Consider the following 16,428-nt stretch of genomic DNA (forward strand, 5'->3'; position numbering starts at 1 on the left):
GGGGATTATTCCCAGGTGCAACTCATCCATTAGCAGCTGGTTCATTTATAAGTGTAAGTCTAAGTGTATTTTTGTTTTCTGACAATGTAGTATTTTATTCTGTTGTATATAGTATGTTATTCTTATTATCTTATTCCATTGCTTTTCTTAATTTTTGCTACTATAACTTTGCACTGTCCACTTTCTGCTGTGACACAAGTTTCCCACGTGTGGGAATAATAAAGGTTTATCTTATCTCATCTTATACTGCCAGGCGCTCATGAATGCCGTTAGCTTCTTCAGTAAGTAGGCGTGAATCATGTTGGTGACTGGTGCTGTCCAACTGTTTATGATTCAGACTTTGTCTTGAATATCTGGCCTCCTGTATGGGCCGTGCTGTACTTCTCAGACATTCCTTTCTTAATCACACCTTTCGGCAGCTCTAATAGTTGGCCAACTTCTCTTAGTGCTGCCTTGATATTGGCCTTCAATCTCCTTCTCCATGGAGAGGTCTGCTCCATGTCACTGTTCATCTTGTAGCCAAGGATCTCAGTGATCACTGCTGCTGTGGTGTACATTATCTGGTTGGTTTCAGTGATGGTCACCATAGAAAATTGTATTCATCAATCATAACAATCTAACACTGGATGGAGAAACTGAACTAGCCCATTAAATGAAATGAAGCACAAATCTCCTGGTGTACCAGACCTCACCTTTATCCTTGTTCGGGTTGATGTACTTGTGAAGGCGCCAATGTTGGCTGCTACTCGAGACCTGAACGATGTGGAACTCTCGCACGCCACCTTCATTCTGTGAGAAGAGTAATGTTCAATCGTTATTTGTGCAGCAGGCATGATTTAAGTATGTAACTGTGTGTGCTATGCTGAGCATCTCACCGTATTGATGTTCTCCACATCAATAAAGACAAGGGTTCCACTGCTGCCTTTTTCATCCAGACAGTGATGTGGAGGAACACTGCTGCGACAGGCTGATGCCTGTATACTCAAAGACCGACTAGCACAGATAAATACTGTGTGGCGCAGCACCCGGTGACTTTACATGCGGAGAGAGGGAAAAGAGAAAGCCTTCTTGTTTTTTTCTTGAGAACTTTCAGCACAAACATACCCATACACAAACCTGAACTATGGCTTGTGCCATTATGTGACCACACACACAGCAAACTAAAAAAAATAAATTTCTTTGTTAAGGTCACAGTCCAGTCCGTGCGTACCCAAAACAGCCATGTTTAATCCAGATAAGGATATGATTTATAGACTTTGTCACACAGAACGTGTAAAGAACTTTGTATACATTACATAAAAGTTATAAACTGGTGATATTAAATGATCAAAGTATTTGATCCCCTACAACCTAGGCAGAGTTCTGGCTCACAAAGATCAGCTGCGTGCCCATGTGGCAAACAGATTTCAAACAATTACAGATTAACTTGTTGCGCCCTTGTCCACTAAATCAATTCGTTCCCACTCCAAGCTCTCCACCACAATCGGCAAGACCACAGAGCTGTCAAAGGATGTCGGGGACAAGATTGTACACATCCACAAGACTGGAAGAAGCAAGAAGCTTGGTGAGAAGTTGACAAGTGCTGGTGTGATTAATAAGAAATATAAAACACCTATCGATTGTTCTCAACTGAAGCTTTATACAAGATCTTGCAATAACAGGATGAGGATTATTATGAGAAAGGTGATAGATCATCCCAAGAATACATGGGAGAGGTTTGTTGATGACTTAAAGGCAGTTGGGAGGAGATTCACCAAGAACACCATCGGTAACACACTACTCCATTATGAATTTAAATCTTACAGCACCCGTGAATTTGCCCTGCTCAAAAAAATGGCACAAGTACAAGCCCATCGCAAGTTTGCCAGTGAACATCTAAATGATTAAGAGAAAGCATTATAATCAGATGAAACTAAAATCGAGCTCTTGAGCAACTTGAACTACCTTATTTGGAGGAAGAGAAATGCTGAGTATGACCCAAACGTGGATGACTTCAATACACTAAGGGTCAAGGTCATAGCACCTGCACGGCTGTGGCTCCAAGCGATCAGAATGGTACTAAAATGTGACGTCATCAGACTGCATGCCACGGATTGGCTGGTCAGTGGCGTCGTTCGATGAGTCATGAGTGTTTCGTTCACAAAATTCAAAACCGCCAGTTTTTTGAAACCCGGCAACAAGGGAAAGGGCCCGAACAAACAAAATCCAAAACAAACACCAAAACAAACAAACAAAAACAACTCCGTGATCCCCTCGACTCTGATCAAAAGCCGCAGACCGAGCAGCAGGTATATTGTTGCCTTGACGTCCACCTTTGCTATAGCATTTGTGTCGCATACTAATTACATCACAGGATGCTCGGACGCGTTGCTATATCAATGACCACGCACATTAGGTGATACGTGATTGTGATGGAAAACCAGTTGATCTAAGTTGAATTGTGGCGAGCCGATCTGAGTAGGCACTAATGGAAAAAGGGCTTAAAGTTTATGAGTAGCCAAGCCAATCTTCTTCCTCCGTCCTATAGAAAATCTGTAGAGGGAGCTTAACTTCAAGTTTCTTGGCTGCTGCCTGACAACTCGAAGGATTTAGAGTTTCTGTAAAGAAGAGTGGGTCAAAAGCACCGTCTTGCTGACAAAGCACTGTTTGCAAGCAAGGGCTTCTCCAAAAAAATACTAAATCATGTTTTGCTTGGGGACCAAATACTTGACATGCAAATAAAATTATAAAGTTTATGTAACGTGTTTATTTCTAGATTGTTTTGTTGATATTTTATCTCTCTCCATTAAAACTATCATTTTACATATAGACTGTTTATTTCTTTGTAAGTTTTCTCTTTACAAATTCAGCAGGAGATCAAATAATTATTTTCCCACGGCTACATGACCCTTTTCTTCACTGGTACCCCTGCACTAAAATAATCTACTTTTTGTCAATATAATCAAAAAATACAAACATAGAAGTATTTTTCAATCCTGAATTTATGTAAGTTACATTTCAGGCTGATCATGTTTCTTTGAAAAATACTAATATGTCCCAAGAAATGATATGTATGCCTACAGGTCAGTTCACAAAAATGCTTAATTTTCAATTTTTTACCTTATCTTGAGTCCTTTCTCTGCGCTCTCATAATAGAACAGAAAGTTGATTTCATGGACTCCCTCCTGGTCTGGTCCTCTCAGCCAGAGAGGCAGCTGAGTGGACTGCCCTGGTTGCAGGATGCTGCCATCTATTGGAATTTCTATCACACCAGATGGCTGTCTGAAATCATCAGCTGAAACCAGACTCTCAGTGGCTTCTGAGACCCGCTGGATAGGTGTGGCCACGGTTTTATAAGGTGAACAATTTTCAGCTGACGTCGGGCTGAGGGGTGTTGTGGCCTGGCTGCCAAAGGTGAAGAAAGCGGCGTGTGTGGACACCACTCGCAGGCCACACAAAGCAACACCGCTGACATTACAAAACTCAACATATGCTTTTCGGATTTCGCCACACAGCAGAGCAGTGGGAAACTGCAGGAAAAAAACCTGACATACAAATACAAACACACACACAGAGTAAAAAACAGAAAGCAATACTGCAGCATCACCACACATAAGTGAAACTACACTTGAAAGCATAGATATTCAAGTAGAGGTTCATTGGAAGCCTGTTTTAAAGCCCAGCTGCTACTGGGGGAGGGGAAAAAGTATTTTTCCCTTCCCAATTTCCAATTATGCTAATTTGTTACACATGTTTCAGATCATCAAATTTAAATATTAGATAAACAGTAAACAATAAAACGAAAATGCTGTTTCTGGTAGAAGATTTAATTTATAAGGACAGAAGGCTGTCCAAACCCACATGGCCCTATGTGAAAAAAATGAATGTCCCACAGCTTAAATCATTCATTACCAGTAATAAACCAGACCTGTTGAATCAATAAATCACTTCAATAGAACATGTCTAGCAAATTTAAGTAGGCTAAAACATCATCATGGAACACATCCTGTCACGATGTCAAGAAACTCAAGAACAGATGAGAAAATCATTGATATCTATCCACCTGGAAAGACTTACAAAGACATTTCTAAGGCTCCCGACAACCATAATGGAGTCATTATCCACAAATCAAAAAAACAAAATGAAAGAAAAAAATTTTTTGTTTCATTTTGTTTTTTAATAGTTCATCCATCTGGACAGGAGTGTTGACTGACAGGTACTGTGTTACAAGTTCAAACAGTAGCCAGTCTGTTGAGCCTTATTTGGAACAAGAACTCTCGACTGTGTCTGTAGTGTAGATGTCATTTTTCGGATTTGAACTGAATTCTGTGACAGATATTCATAATATATGATACAGCCTGTCAAAAAACTAACATTGCATGTTACTGTTGAATTAGATATGTTTGTCCGTTAGATCCATGTGTATGTGTGTTTATAGTTTCTGTTTTCTAGCAAAGCTTGCTAGCATTATTTTAACTTCAAACTCTACCCTCCCATCTAAGTTTTCCCACATCTGACTCCATAGAACTAACATAGAAAAAAATATTTTGAACATGCAGAATCTAAAACCCAGTAAACTGATTTCATGATGACTACATCCATGAAGGTTTTCAGAATAAGTCCTACCTCCATCAGGGGCATAGGTGCTGTTATGATGGGATTCAGACGTCGATCAGGACCATGACGAACTGACATCTTATCCTCTTTGGTCAGATTAAGACGTGGGCCAAGGATGTTCAAGTCCTGTTTCCCACGAACCATCAAATCTAGAGTCTGCTGGTCTGTAAACAAGAGGAAATCCATATGGTTTCTAACTGGCAGCAAGATAAAAAAAAATGTATTGGAATTTTATTTAATTTTTTTTAAATACCATGTAATGCATAATGCAAATGGAAAAACATTCTGTCTACATCAAATGATAATAAAGCATATGAGTTGACATGAGGTCGAATTTACCTTCAGTGCTAGAAGTCATTTCGCCAGAGGAGCCTGCAGCCAGGTTGTACACTACACCCACAATGTTCAGCTGACCAGTTCTGTGTGGCAGCAGCTTGAGTCGGGCCTGAGATCAAAGTGATCAGCACAAAATAACTGGATTTCTGTTTAGCATTAGGTATTTCATGGCTTAAAGAGAGTATATGTCATGATGCATGCTCAATCATCCAGGTAAGGAAATCCCAAAATGTTGATTCTGTTCATCTGGATGTTGTGTTTTCAGTGGTGTTTGCATTATGCATTACATTTTGTCACTCATCCAAGTGACTTCTTCAGTCTCTGCTGACTGCACGTTTCCCCAACCTTGTAAAGAGCACATATGGGCAATGACTGAAACTAGCACCACTGGTGAACAATGGGTTGCGAGGTCAGTTTCTTGATCATTAATATGCAAATTATCACAACCATTTATCAACAACCACTGATCAAAAATAAAATTTTAACCAGATTCTTACTCTGGATAGCATTAGCTTGGCCTCCAGTAACACCGTGAGGAACCTTGGAGTCATTCAATGCACATATTAAACAAATATGTAGGACTTCTTTCTTCCATTTGCACAATAAAAATGAGAAACATCCTGTCTCAGAGCGACACTGGAATAACTAGTCAATTTATTACTTCCAGGCTGGACAACTGTAATTCATTATTATCAGGATGTCCTAAAAACTCCACGAAAAGCCTCAGTTAATCCAAAATACTGTAACAAGGGTACTGATAGGAGCGAGAAAGAGAGAGCATATTTCTCCTATATTGGCTTCCTGTTAAATCCAGAATTGAATTTAAAGTCCTGCTCCTCACATTCAAGGTCTTGAATAATCAGGCCCCATCTTATTTTAATAACCTCATAGTACCATATCACCCCACTAGGGCACTTTGCTCTGAGACTGCAGGCTTACTTGTTGTTCCTAGAGTATTTAAAAGTAGAATGGGAGGCAGAGCCTTCATCTTTAAGGCCCCTCTTCCATGGAACTGATCAGTGGTCATGGCAACTGGCATATTAATGATCAAGGAACTGAACTCACAGCCCACTGTTTGTCAGTGATGCTAGTTTCTGTCATTATAAAAATGTACTGTTTATAAGGTTGGGGAAATCTGCAGTCAGCTGAGACTGAAGATGTCACTTGGATGAGTGACGAAATGTTTCTCTCACTGAAAACGCTACGTCCAGATGAACAGAATCAACTTTTTTTGGATGAACATAGTACAGTACAATTAGTATCTAGCAGATATTTTAAATACTTGTAAAAGTATTTTAATACTCTCTACGGTTTTCTGAGGCCAATGTGAATACTTTTTGAGCATCAAAGGCCTATTTCACCAAAGTGCATTCAGTTTGTGCTGTCATTTTTATTCGCCAAAACAGAACGCACAACACTAAAACCGAAAAGATTAAACTAAGCTGTACTTAAGATATGCTTAATACTCACTGGCATTAAGCATATCTTATCACATGAAAGATTATCACTATGTGTAACCTCCTTCCTCATGTGAATGCAAAAACATGTTGTGACTTTCTTTGTATTTCCCAACACTAGGTCAGAACTGTCAAAAAATGTAGCAGCATTATGAAACAGAAAAGATTCTGAAAAAAGATCCACAAATTTACATTTAGAGACCAGCTTACCATTTTGGTCTCCTCTGGACCCAACTGAAACTCCTGGATAGTCTCAGAGGTCACAATATCATCTTTCTGTATCATCTGCAAGAGGAAGCATATAATGAACAGATTAGAGAAAAAAAATAAGATTAGACTTAAAAACAAGGTGAAAATAAATCACAGTTCCTAAGAACATATTTGTTCATGTTGCCCACCCCTACAGCTGAGGTCTCCTCATTGGTAATGGTCTCTTCTGTCATCTCCTTTGATGAAGATGAACCGTCAACAGTAAACCTCCACAGGAGCGAGAGGCTTGACAGGGCCAGAGAAACCTTCAAAGGATTCCTGAATGTCACCTCCACTATGATTGGCTCTGTAAAGACAAAGAAGATTGCATACCGTGTGGGCACAATTTATTAGAGATGGGATGGCTCAAACTTTACATTTCAGTAATGGTAAAGGTGAGCGCTGTCATGCACTGTGAGAAGTTTCCTGGTTGAACCCAGACTGGGGCCTTTCTGTGTTGAGTTTGCATATTTGTATTGTGCCTTCATAGGTTTTCTCTGGGTACTACAGCTCAATACATACATGCGCGTTAGGTAACTGGTAATTTTAGCTTGGCCACAGCAGTGACATTGGTAAAGTGGAGAGAATAAAATACTATATGAATATATGGTTAAATGTGGCTTGTAGTATTAAGTGCTTTGAGTTGTCAGGAACCAGAAAAGCACTTATAACATTTTAAAGTTCCCGTGTTTGTGCTGAACACATCTTACCTTCAACCACAGCCAGGGGATGACGGAGGTTGTCTGTCTGACTGTTGAGGCAGCACTGAGTGGGCTGAAAATTTACTGGGACAACACCCCCATTTGCAGAAGCTACAAGCTGCTCTTCTAGATGGCACCACATAGCTGACAAATCCTGGTCAAACTCCTGGTCCAGTGACACGTGGGTGGCCGCCTGCTTTTCTCCTGAACAGATCAAATATCAGATTAAATACAAACCAAAAATGCAAAACACTTAATTTTGCTGTAAAAAGTCTGACAGTAAACCTCTGCTCGGGTATGTCAGCATGCTATGTACACTCTACATTTTCATGTTACGCTTTGCATTGAAAACAGGGTTCAGACAGGGTCCATAATGGTCATAATATATACAAATATTTGCAAACTGAACGCTAGTGTCACAAGAATTCTGGATATCTTAACTTTACATGGAGTCCTTCACAAGGTTTTCTACTTTTATTTTCTTGGTTAATAACAGATTATGATTCACAGAAAACAAAAAATCTAAAAAGCACTGAATTTATGTTTGTTTTTGTGCTGCAGCAGCCTGTATGCTTCCCATGTGCTTGTATGCATGCCTGACAACATTAGGGCATGAGATGACAATGAGACGACAGACAGGACTCCCAGGCCCATCTGACGCTGCAACCTGGGAGCATCACATGGGCCAAAGCATGATGTCCTAGAAGTGTCCTATTGTATTTTGGTCAGGTTAATATGGAGAGCAGGTCTATCATTTCCTTCACCCTCCTGGAACTGTTTTATATCCCAGCCACATGAGACAATTCATGCACTGGGAGGGACCCAGGACCCACTGCACCCCTGACAATAGGTCCAAGAATTTCATCCCAATATGTAATGGTAGTTAGGGTGCCATTGCCTTGTCTGTAGAGGTCGTGCATCTCTCCATGGATATGCCTCCTTAGACTATTACTGATCCATCAAACTGGCCACACTCAAAGATGTAATAGGTAGCAAAATGTTCTCCATGACTTCTCACATGTGCTCAGGGTGAACGTGCTCTCATCTCATCAAAAAAAATGAAAAAGAAAAAAAAGACCCACAGGGTGCCAGTGGTGGACCTGGTAAATCTGGTATTCAGGCTCCACAGTGCCAGGCAGGTAAACACAGGGCCCACTAGAAGACATTGGGCTGTCAGGCCACTCTCACAAACTCTTCAATTTTGACCAAGCAATCAGAAACAGACATCACACTGGTGGCCTGCTGGGGGGCAATTTGGCTCTGGTAGTGGTGATCCTGTTCCTTCTTGTACAAAGATGCAGATACTGGTCCTGCTGCCTTGTACTAGCCTGTCCCGCTCTCCTAGAGTAACTATCAACAGTGGGAAGGACAAACTCCTTGTTAACAGTAAGAAACCTCTGGCAGAATCAGGTTTAGGGGTGAAGCCATCTACCGCGACTAGTTCAGAGTGAGGGGAAGAAGACTGAAAAAAGACGCACTGTCGAAGAGAACAAAAAACTGATAAAGCCTAATGATTAAATGCAGAGTGGTATATAAACACATTAGCGAGGGGAAAAAACATCTAAAAAGGTGAGTGAAGAAGAAGCACTCAGTGGATCATTAGCCTAGGGGAGCCAAATCAGGGTCACCTGATCCAGTCCTAACAATAGGCTTTATCAAAAAGCCGTAAGCCCAATCTTTAAAAAAAAAAAAGGGAGGGTGTCTGTCTCCTGAAATCAAACTAACAGTTAGTTCCACAGAAGAGGGGCCTGGAACCAGAAGGCTCTGCCTCCCATTCTACTTTTAAATACCACAAGTAAGTGCTCTAGTGGGAGGTGCGGTACCATAAGGTCAATAAGATAAGATGGGGCCTGATTATTCAAGACATTGTACATGAGGAGCAGGATTTTAAATTTGATTCTGGAATGAACAGGGAGCCAATGAAAAGTAGCCAATATGGGTGAAATATGCTCTCTCTTTCTAGTGCCTGTCAGTATTCATGCTGCAGCATTTTGGATTAACTGAAGGTTTTTCAGGAATGATGCTGATCTGTATACAAAATCAGGCTTGACACTTACAGATGCGAACCTTAAAGTTCACACAGCCCTGGGCATTTCACATTATGTGTGACAGTCTCCAAAGCAATAATGTTAGTTATTGTCTTGTGGATTAAAAGCCATACATAAGCATGTGCCTCGACTCCTGTAAAGTTTATAGAGGCAGTATATGAGTTGTGTGTGTTACAGTAACGTTGTCATTTATGCCGCATTGCACACAGGCAAATAATATCTTTCAGCTGATGGTATATCGATAGGTGTACCCTGCACCACTTCCCAAAGTGTTTTGTACACTTTGCTGCTTAGTGATAAAGGAGTAGGCTCGAGGACTTATTGTTATTATAGTTATAAATATCAATGCATTACCTTCTGCAAGGCGGCGTTCGTGTCCAAAGTAGACTCTTGTTGCTGAGCTGTGGATGCAGGGCAGAGGAAGCTGGGGAAGGCTGACTTCATTTCCTCCCAACACGCTCTATAATAACCGAAACAAAAAAAAACAAAAAAATACGCAAACATAAGAGTTTTTGACAGTTGTTTTTTTTTCTAAACCAGGTCAAAATGCAGAAATGTTACTGATTACACCAGGTGCTACACACAAAATCCCCAGTTTAAATTTTTACCATCATATACAGATAAAGGAATATATATAATAGTATTTATTAATGACATTCTTAGACTTTGTGAAGCTACATGCTCCTGGGACCAAAGCTACATGCAAACCACGTGAGAAAGAATCCAATTTAAAACTGTTGGATAAGGATAAACAGATTTGGTATGCTTGTAATTGACGTCGGAGGCAATAACACTCTGTAACCTCACTATAATTAATGTTGGGTTGGTGTGCAACTTTGACAAAACAAACTATAGTTCCTTTGTGATAAAGCTATTAAACTAGGGTGCAATCAGGTCATGATCTCATAGTAATGCTGCTTATATGCCACTACTGCTTTTAATGAACTTTTGTCTATTGTTCCCTAAATAATTTGTTTTTTCATTGGTCTATGCTCCGTGTTTCCTTTTTCTCCTCAAACCCCAACCATTCACAGCAGATGGCTTACAATATATAATATCTGTCACTGTGAATTGGTACCAAATACAATTGAATGAACTGAATGGCAAATAGTAAAATGGACTGGTTCTTATATAGTGCTTTTCTACTCAACCTAAACACAATATTTAATTTTAATATTAAATTCTATAAAATGTAGATAGAACATAATGTGCAAAGTGCTTGTACCAAGTCCACTGTGGAACGTTTTTGTAGCCTGAGTAAGTAAGTGTGTTATCGTGATACATTAACTAACTAGTGAGCAGGGTGAGAGGGCGTTGTTAAGTAGTCTGACAGCCTGGAGAAAGAAAATGTTCTTGTGCTGTCAGGTTTTGGTTGTGATGGCCCATAGCCACCTGCCACAGGGAAATGTCATAAACAGTTTATGTTGTGAAGTGTCAGCAGCAATCTTTCTTGCCCATCAACTGAATTGCTGAAATGAAATATAGTGTCTATTCACTTAAATATAGCCATTGTGCTCCTATGGACCTTGTTTTGCATTATCCACCTCCCATATAAAGCTTTAGGAAGGAAAAATAAGGCTGGACACAATATTGAGGTATCACAGCAAAAAGTGGGCATTGATAAAGTATGTATTTTGAAAATAAAACGGGACAAAAATCATAGAATTTATTTATTTATTTTTTTACATTACCTTGTAAACATAGAGGTACTCTCTCAGGAAGGCGCCCTGCTGTTTAGCCGTCTGTCTGCTGTCATTGATCAGGATCTGTCTGAAAGCTGTTACAGCCTCCTCTGGTTGGCGAAGTGTGAAGGACTGACGCCCAATTGTAAAGTTGATGTGATCTTCTGCCAAGGACCACCCTCTCTCCTTATACACCTGCATGGCTTGGCAGTAACACCGTAGTGCGTGCCTCCTCTACATTATGAAACAGCAAAAAGGATGGGAGACAGAAGGACAACATGAGGATATAAATATATAGAAGACGAAAACACAAGAGGAGATGAGATGATTGCTGTTAGCATGAGGCCATTTATTATCTAGTGCAGGAGTACACACTTTATCGCGATAACGGTGTATAAAAAACATTAAATATAGGGGCAGCAGCATAAGCAGATAAGCCCAGACTTATTTCTCCACAGCCACCTCCTCCAGCTTGTTTGGGGGAACACGTTCCCAGGCCAGTTGAGAGATATATTTTCTCTCCAGCGTGTTCTGGGTCTGCCCCGGGGCCTCCTCCCAGTGGCACATGCCCAGAACACCTCATCCAGAAGGCGGCATCCTTATCAGATGCCAGAACTACACCACCTGGCTCCATTCAATGTTGAGGAGCAGCGGCTCTACTCTGAGCCCCTCTTGAAAGGCCGAACTCCTCACCCATTTCTAAGGGAGAGGCCAGCCACAGCTCATTTTCGCCGCTTGTATCCAAGATCTTATCCTTTCGGTCACTACCCAAAGCTCGTGACCATAGGTGTAGGGACATGGATTTAGCAGGAAACCGAGAGCTTTGCTTTTATGCTCGGCTTTCTTTTTACCACAAGGGACCGGTACTGTGTCCGCATCACTGCAGCCGCAGCACCAATCCATTTGTTGATTTCCTGCTCCCCTCTCCCTGCACTCATGAACAAGACTTCAAGATACTTAAACGTCCCCACCTGGGGCAGGAAATCGTCCCAGACCCGGAGTAGTGTGGATACTTTTACACTTTGTTTTGTTTTTTTAAGCAAAAGTGAAATGATGCCTGGTTCTGATCATAAATCTATAGTGAACTGTATGCATGTGCTTGTATTTATATGTTTATGTATATATGCAACACTAAAAAAAGAACTTCACACGCACATGATTGATTACAAGGATCACAAATGGACGTCTGCAGCCTGTCCGCAGCTCAGACACAAAACATTTCACTGCATGTTGTACTCTGATTGTGTATGTGACGAATAAAGCTTGTTTGTTTTTGTTGTTAAGTTCAGTCCTGCCCATAAGTCAATGAAGTCTATTAAATAAAAGTTGTAAAAGGGAACATTTTTACATCACAATACAATGCAGGTGTAAAATGGAAGGATAGATCAAAAATGGCAGAAAAGACTCACCTGTCCTGCTTTGCTGAAACGATGACCAGACAGAATCATATGGAAGGCAAATTTGCGCACCATAGGGTTTCGCATATTAATGAAGCAGTGGGCAGCCTGCTCCAGCAGCAAAGCACTCCGTAAATCAGAGTCCTGCAAGAAAAATAAAACAAAAAAGAATTAAAAACCTCTATTAAGTTTCAAGCAGAATTCTAATGCAGTCTAATTTAATACAATCGTCTTAATAACTGCATCCCAAGTTGATTTCAAAATAATAGTTTCCTTACCTCACTGGTCATTTTAATGAGAAGAGTGGCAGCTTCTGAGTATTTTCCCTGACTCTTGAGTATTTCAGCACTGAGTAGAGCACAGCGCTCAGCCAGCACCATGTTCCTGTAAAGAGGTGTGGGAAAATATACCATCAGGAGAAGAGGTGCTAACAGTTCCAGTTCAGATGCTGGTACCCCTCTGTTTGTACACCATCTCTGTACATTATGTCACATATTAAACAAAATCCTAAAAAGACCAATTGTCTGTATGATCAACTCGATCACACAGGTGTGTCGAACTCCAGGGTTTTAGATATCACCCTGGATCAACACACCAGAATCAAATGATTAGTTCATTAACAGGCTTCTGGAGAACCCCAAGACATATTGAGGAGGTAATTTAGGCATTTAAATCAACACATCTAAAACCTGCAGGACATCGGCCCTCGAGGCCTGGAGTCCGACACCTGTGACTTACAACATCTGAAAGTTTCTGCCTATAAACACTGCATCAGGAACACATTGGATTTTGAGAACAAGAGATAATGACACTATGGAGGCAGAAGAAACAATGTTCTTATATTATGTTACAGCTCTCTTCACTTTCCACTGTTTCCACTTCACTGTTCCAGTCACTGAAGCAGTGGAGGTAGTTTGTAAGAGATGACAAGATGAACCCAACTGTTAAGTCTCAGGAGGATTGCAATGATTTATTCATCGGGGAAACCAAATAACCTCTGGTTAAGTGGATGGCACAACACGGAAGAGCTAACTCGTCAGGCCAGGAGTCCGCAGTCTATTCACACCTACAGGCCAGTGGACACTCTTTCAAGTGATGAGGATGTACACATCCTGGACAGGGAGGAATTCTGGGGCCTAAGGGTACATCTTTCACCATCTTACAATGCTGTGATTGCAGCCATTCCCCAACTTTCTGTGAATGGTACCCAACGCCATTGATCAATGACCATTGGTCGTTGGTCATGAGAACTTGCATATTAAATGATCATGAAACTGACCTAACAGCCCATTGCTCATTTAGTAGTGCTAGTTTCAGTCATTGTGCAAATGTACTGTTTATAACCTGCAGTCAGCTGAGACTGAAGAAGTCACTTGGAGTGATGAAAAATTTCTCCCACTGAAAATACCAATTAAAAAAAAAAAAAATCTCTTCAGTAAATGCACCATCCTCTTGTTTACAAGAAAAACAAGCTTCTCAATAATGGGGTCTTAAAAAAAAAAACACACAAAAACAAAACAATAATATGCAGTCTCTACGGAGTATTCACAACCATTTTTTCCTCCCACATTTTGATATGTCATGGCCTCATTCCAAAACTGATTAAATCCATTTTTCACCTCAAAAAGTTTCCACTGATCTGTCACATATTTCTGCAACTTGACTGGAGAGATTTTACATTACTACATAGTAGTAGCAGCATCATGTCTTTTATATGTTTTCTGACAACAGGAAGTGAGAGACTAGTCAGGGTTGAGGGGAAGACTGAACCGAAGCAATGTGCAGAGACATGCTTGATGATAAGCTGCTCCAGAACGCTGTGGACATCAGTGACCCTGAGCACACAGCCAGGTAGTTAATGAGTGGCTTTCAAGTCCACTCTGTAAATGTCCTTGAGTGGCGCAGCCAGAACCCTGAAATGAATCTTAAATTATTAAATTATGGGATATTGTGTGTGTTGTGTGTAGGGAGCATTTTATAAGTGTAAAAGTTGCTTCAACGGGTAATTCAGATTTACATTTTTGCTTGCAATACATGTTTGCATGCCTTCAAGTACACATCTTTAAAGCCTGCCTTTATATGCCAGTGAGAGTTTCTCAAACAACAAAGGGTTGCCTTGTTTAGAGGGAAAATAGAACGCGCTAGTTGTACATTGGGTCATGATTGTAGTGTTATTGGCCACTTATTACAAACCAGTGCAACATGAGGATGAAGATTTTAGATGACTGTAATTCTGTGTTGGATTGTCCTGCATCATAAGTGGCATATTTGTGGGAATCAAGTAAATTATGCAAAATTCCCACAATCCCAAACTGAAATTTATCCACTGAAATTAAAACACCAGAAAGAAATAGATGATGTAATTAGTTAGTCATCAGTCATACTTGCAGACATCTCTGTACGTTTGTATTGCGGTGTCCATGTAGTGTGCTGGATAAGGTCTCGAGGCTCCACCCTGCAGAAAGGCTGACACCGCAGCCATTTCCTACAAAATAATCAGAATGAATAGATGAAAGATAAAGAGTAATGGTAACAAGGAACAGAATAGAAAATAAAAGTGAGGAAAATAAATATCATTATTCAGAACCATATCCTAAGGAGCGTGGACTTCATTCTTGAAGACGTTCACCTCTCATCGAGGATGCTTCTTCAGCTCTATAAACCAAATGGTGCCATCTAATTAAACCCTAGTTGGAGCTGTCACTGATGAGGGTCGTTGACCCACTATTTATCATGTTCCTCATCACATGAGCCAAGCTCTTGATGCCTACACATTCATCCAGTAAGTAAATCCCCATAAGTTGATTCTGTTCATCTGGACATTTTCAGTGGGAGTGGGAGTCACTCATCCAAGTGACTTCTTCAATCTCAGACTGAAGCAATGTACAGAGACATGCTTGATGACAACCGGCTCCAAGTGACGAAGCTCCCACTGAAAATGCTACATTCAGATGAACAGAATCAACTTTTTGGAGGCACATGATCATTATCAGCAGAGGTTTTGGGTGACGCCATTGAGACATCTTGCCTTACCCTATCATGTGACCCACTGAAATCATCTGACACAAGATGTGGGTGGGGTTGAGGTGCCTGGGAAAGGATCTCAGTCTAGGTGGCAGACAGCTGGTATCGTAAGCCACTCAAAAGAGTGAAATCCTTTAGATGTACAGCTGATTCTTGTCCTGTCGAAGTCTGAGCACTCTGCACTACACAGCATACACTATGTTGTTAAGTTTGTGTTTGGGAGTTCTGTCCTTGGGATGAACCAATTTTTGTCTGAGGGTGTTGTGAGGGCTGAAGTGCACTTAGATGTAATGCTTGGAGAAAGTTCTCCTGAGTTTCTCTGATAAACCTGCTAGATAATGGATGACAACGGTGCTGCGTTTGTTATTCTGTTTCTTCCTAGTTGGTGTCTGAGCTTCTTTCCTGTTCATCCACGCTGATTTGATGAAGGCCCAGTTGGGATAAGAACTTGATTTATGAGCTTTCTTTATATGTGTATTCCTCTTGAAGATGATTTAAAAAAGGAGTAAACACGTCCACGTCCACTGTAAACGACCATCTTTGAACAGAGGGTATGGCTTACAACACCAAGAGTCTGCTATCTACAGTGAGATCCCTTCCCAGGCGCCTCAACCCTCACAGCGTGAGCAACGTCCCGAAAATCTCTGCTGATAATGACCCGCATGTCTTCTTTCACACCTTGACTCATGTGATGAGGCACGTGATCAACAGTGGGTCAACAACGCTCTTGAGAGACAACACCCACCAGGGTTTAATTCCTGGGACTCTCCACCATTTGGTTTGTATAACTGAATGAGAGGTGAGATGTCTTCAAGAAACTTAAAGATGTCCAGCTGCTTTCTTTCAAAGCTCCTTAGATTATCATGACCTAGATGACTGACAACATACACAGACATACGCGGCATATTCTTTGTGTTACAGTTTAAAATCTTTTACTT

The 16,428-nt window shown here is 40.7% G+C and overlaps 1 protein-coding gene across 2 annotated transcripts in view; it reads right to left on the bottom strand.

The window, feature by feature from the left end:
• Positions 1-16,428, bottom strand: part of trappc8 (trafficking protein particle complex subunit 8) — a 32,251-nt gene that overhangs the window by 8,967 nt on the left and 6,856 nt on the right. For both annotated transcript variants that reach the window (XM_085137480.1, XM_085137479.1), the window contains 13 exons: positions 14,851-14,951; positions 12,745-12,850; positions 12,479-12,610; positions 11,079-11,303; positions 9,742-9,847; positions 7,349-7,543; positions 6,788-6,945; positions 6,600-6,674; positions 4,936-5,041; positions 4,606-4,760; positions 3,100-3,524; positions 876-1,032; positions 693-789 (listed from right to left, as the gene is read on the bottom strand). In XM_085137480.1, coding sequence (XP_084993606.1) covers positions 693-789; positions 876-1,032; positions 3,100-3,524; positions 4,606-4,760; positions 4,936-5,041; positions 6,600-6,674; positions 6,788-6,945; positions 7,349-7,543; positions 9,742-9,847; positions 11,079-11,303; positions 12,479-12,610; positions 12,745-12,850; positions 14,851-14,951 — 2,038 coding nt within the window. The remainder of the gene's footprint in view (positions 1-692; positions 790-875; positions 1,033-3,099; positions 3,525-4,605; positions 4,761-4,935; positions 5,042-6,599; positions 6,675-6,787; positions 6,946-7,348; positions 7,544-9,741; positions 9,848-11,078; positions 11,304-12,478; positions 12,611-12,744; positions 12,851-14,850; positions 14,952-16,428) is intronic.

This window comes from Neolamprologus multifasciatus, chromosome 17 (assembly GCF_963576455.1).
Source record: "Neolamprologus multifasciatus chromosome 17, fNeoMul1.2, whole genome shotgun sequence".
Classification (NCBI taxonomy): Eukaryota; Metazoa; Chordata; class Actinopteri; order Cichliformes; family Cichlidae; genus Neolamprologus; species Neolamprologus multifasciatus.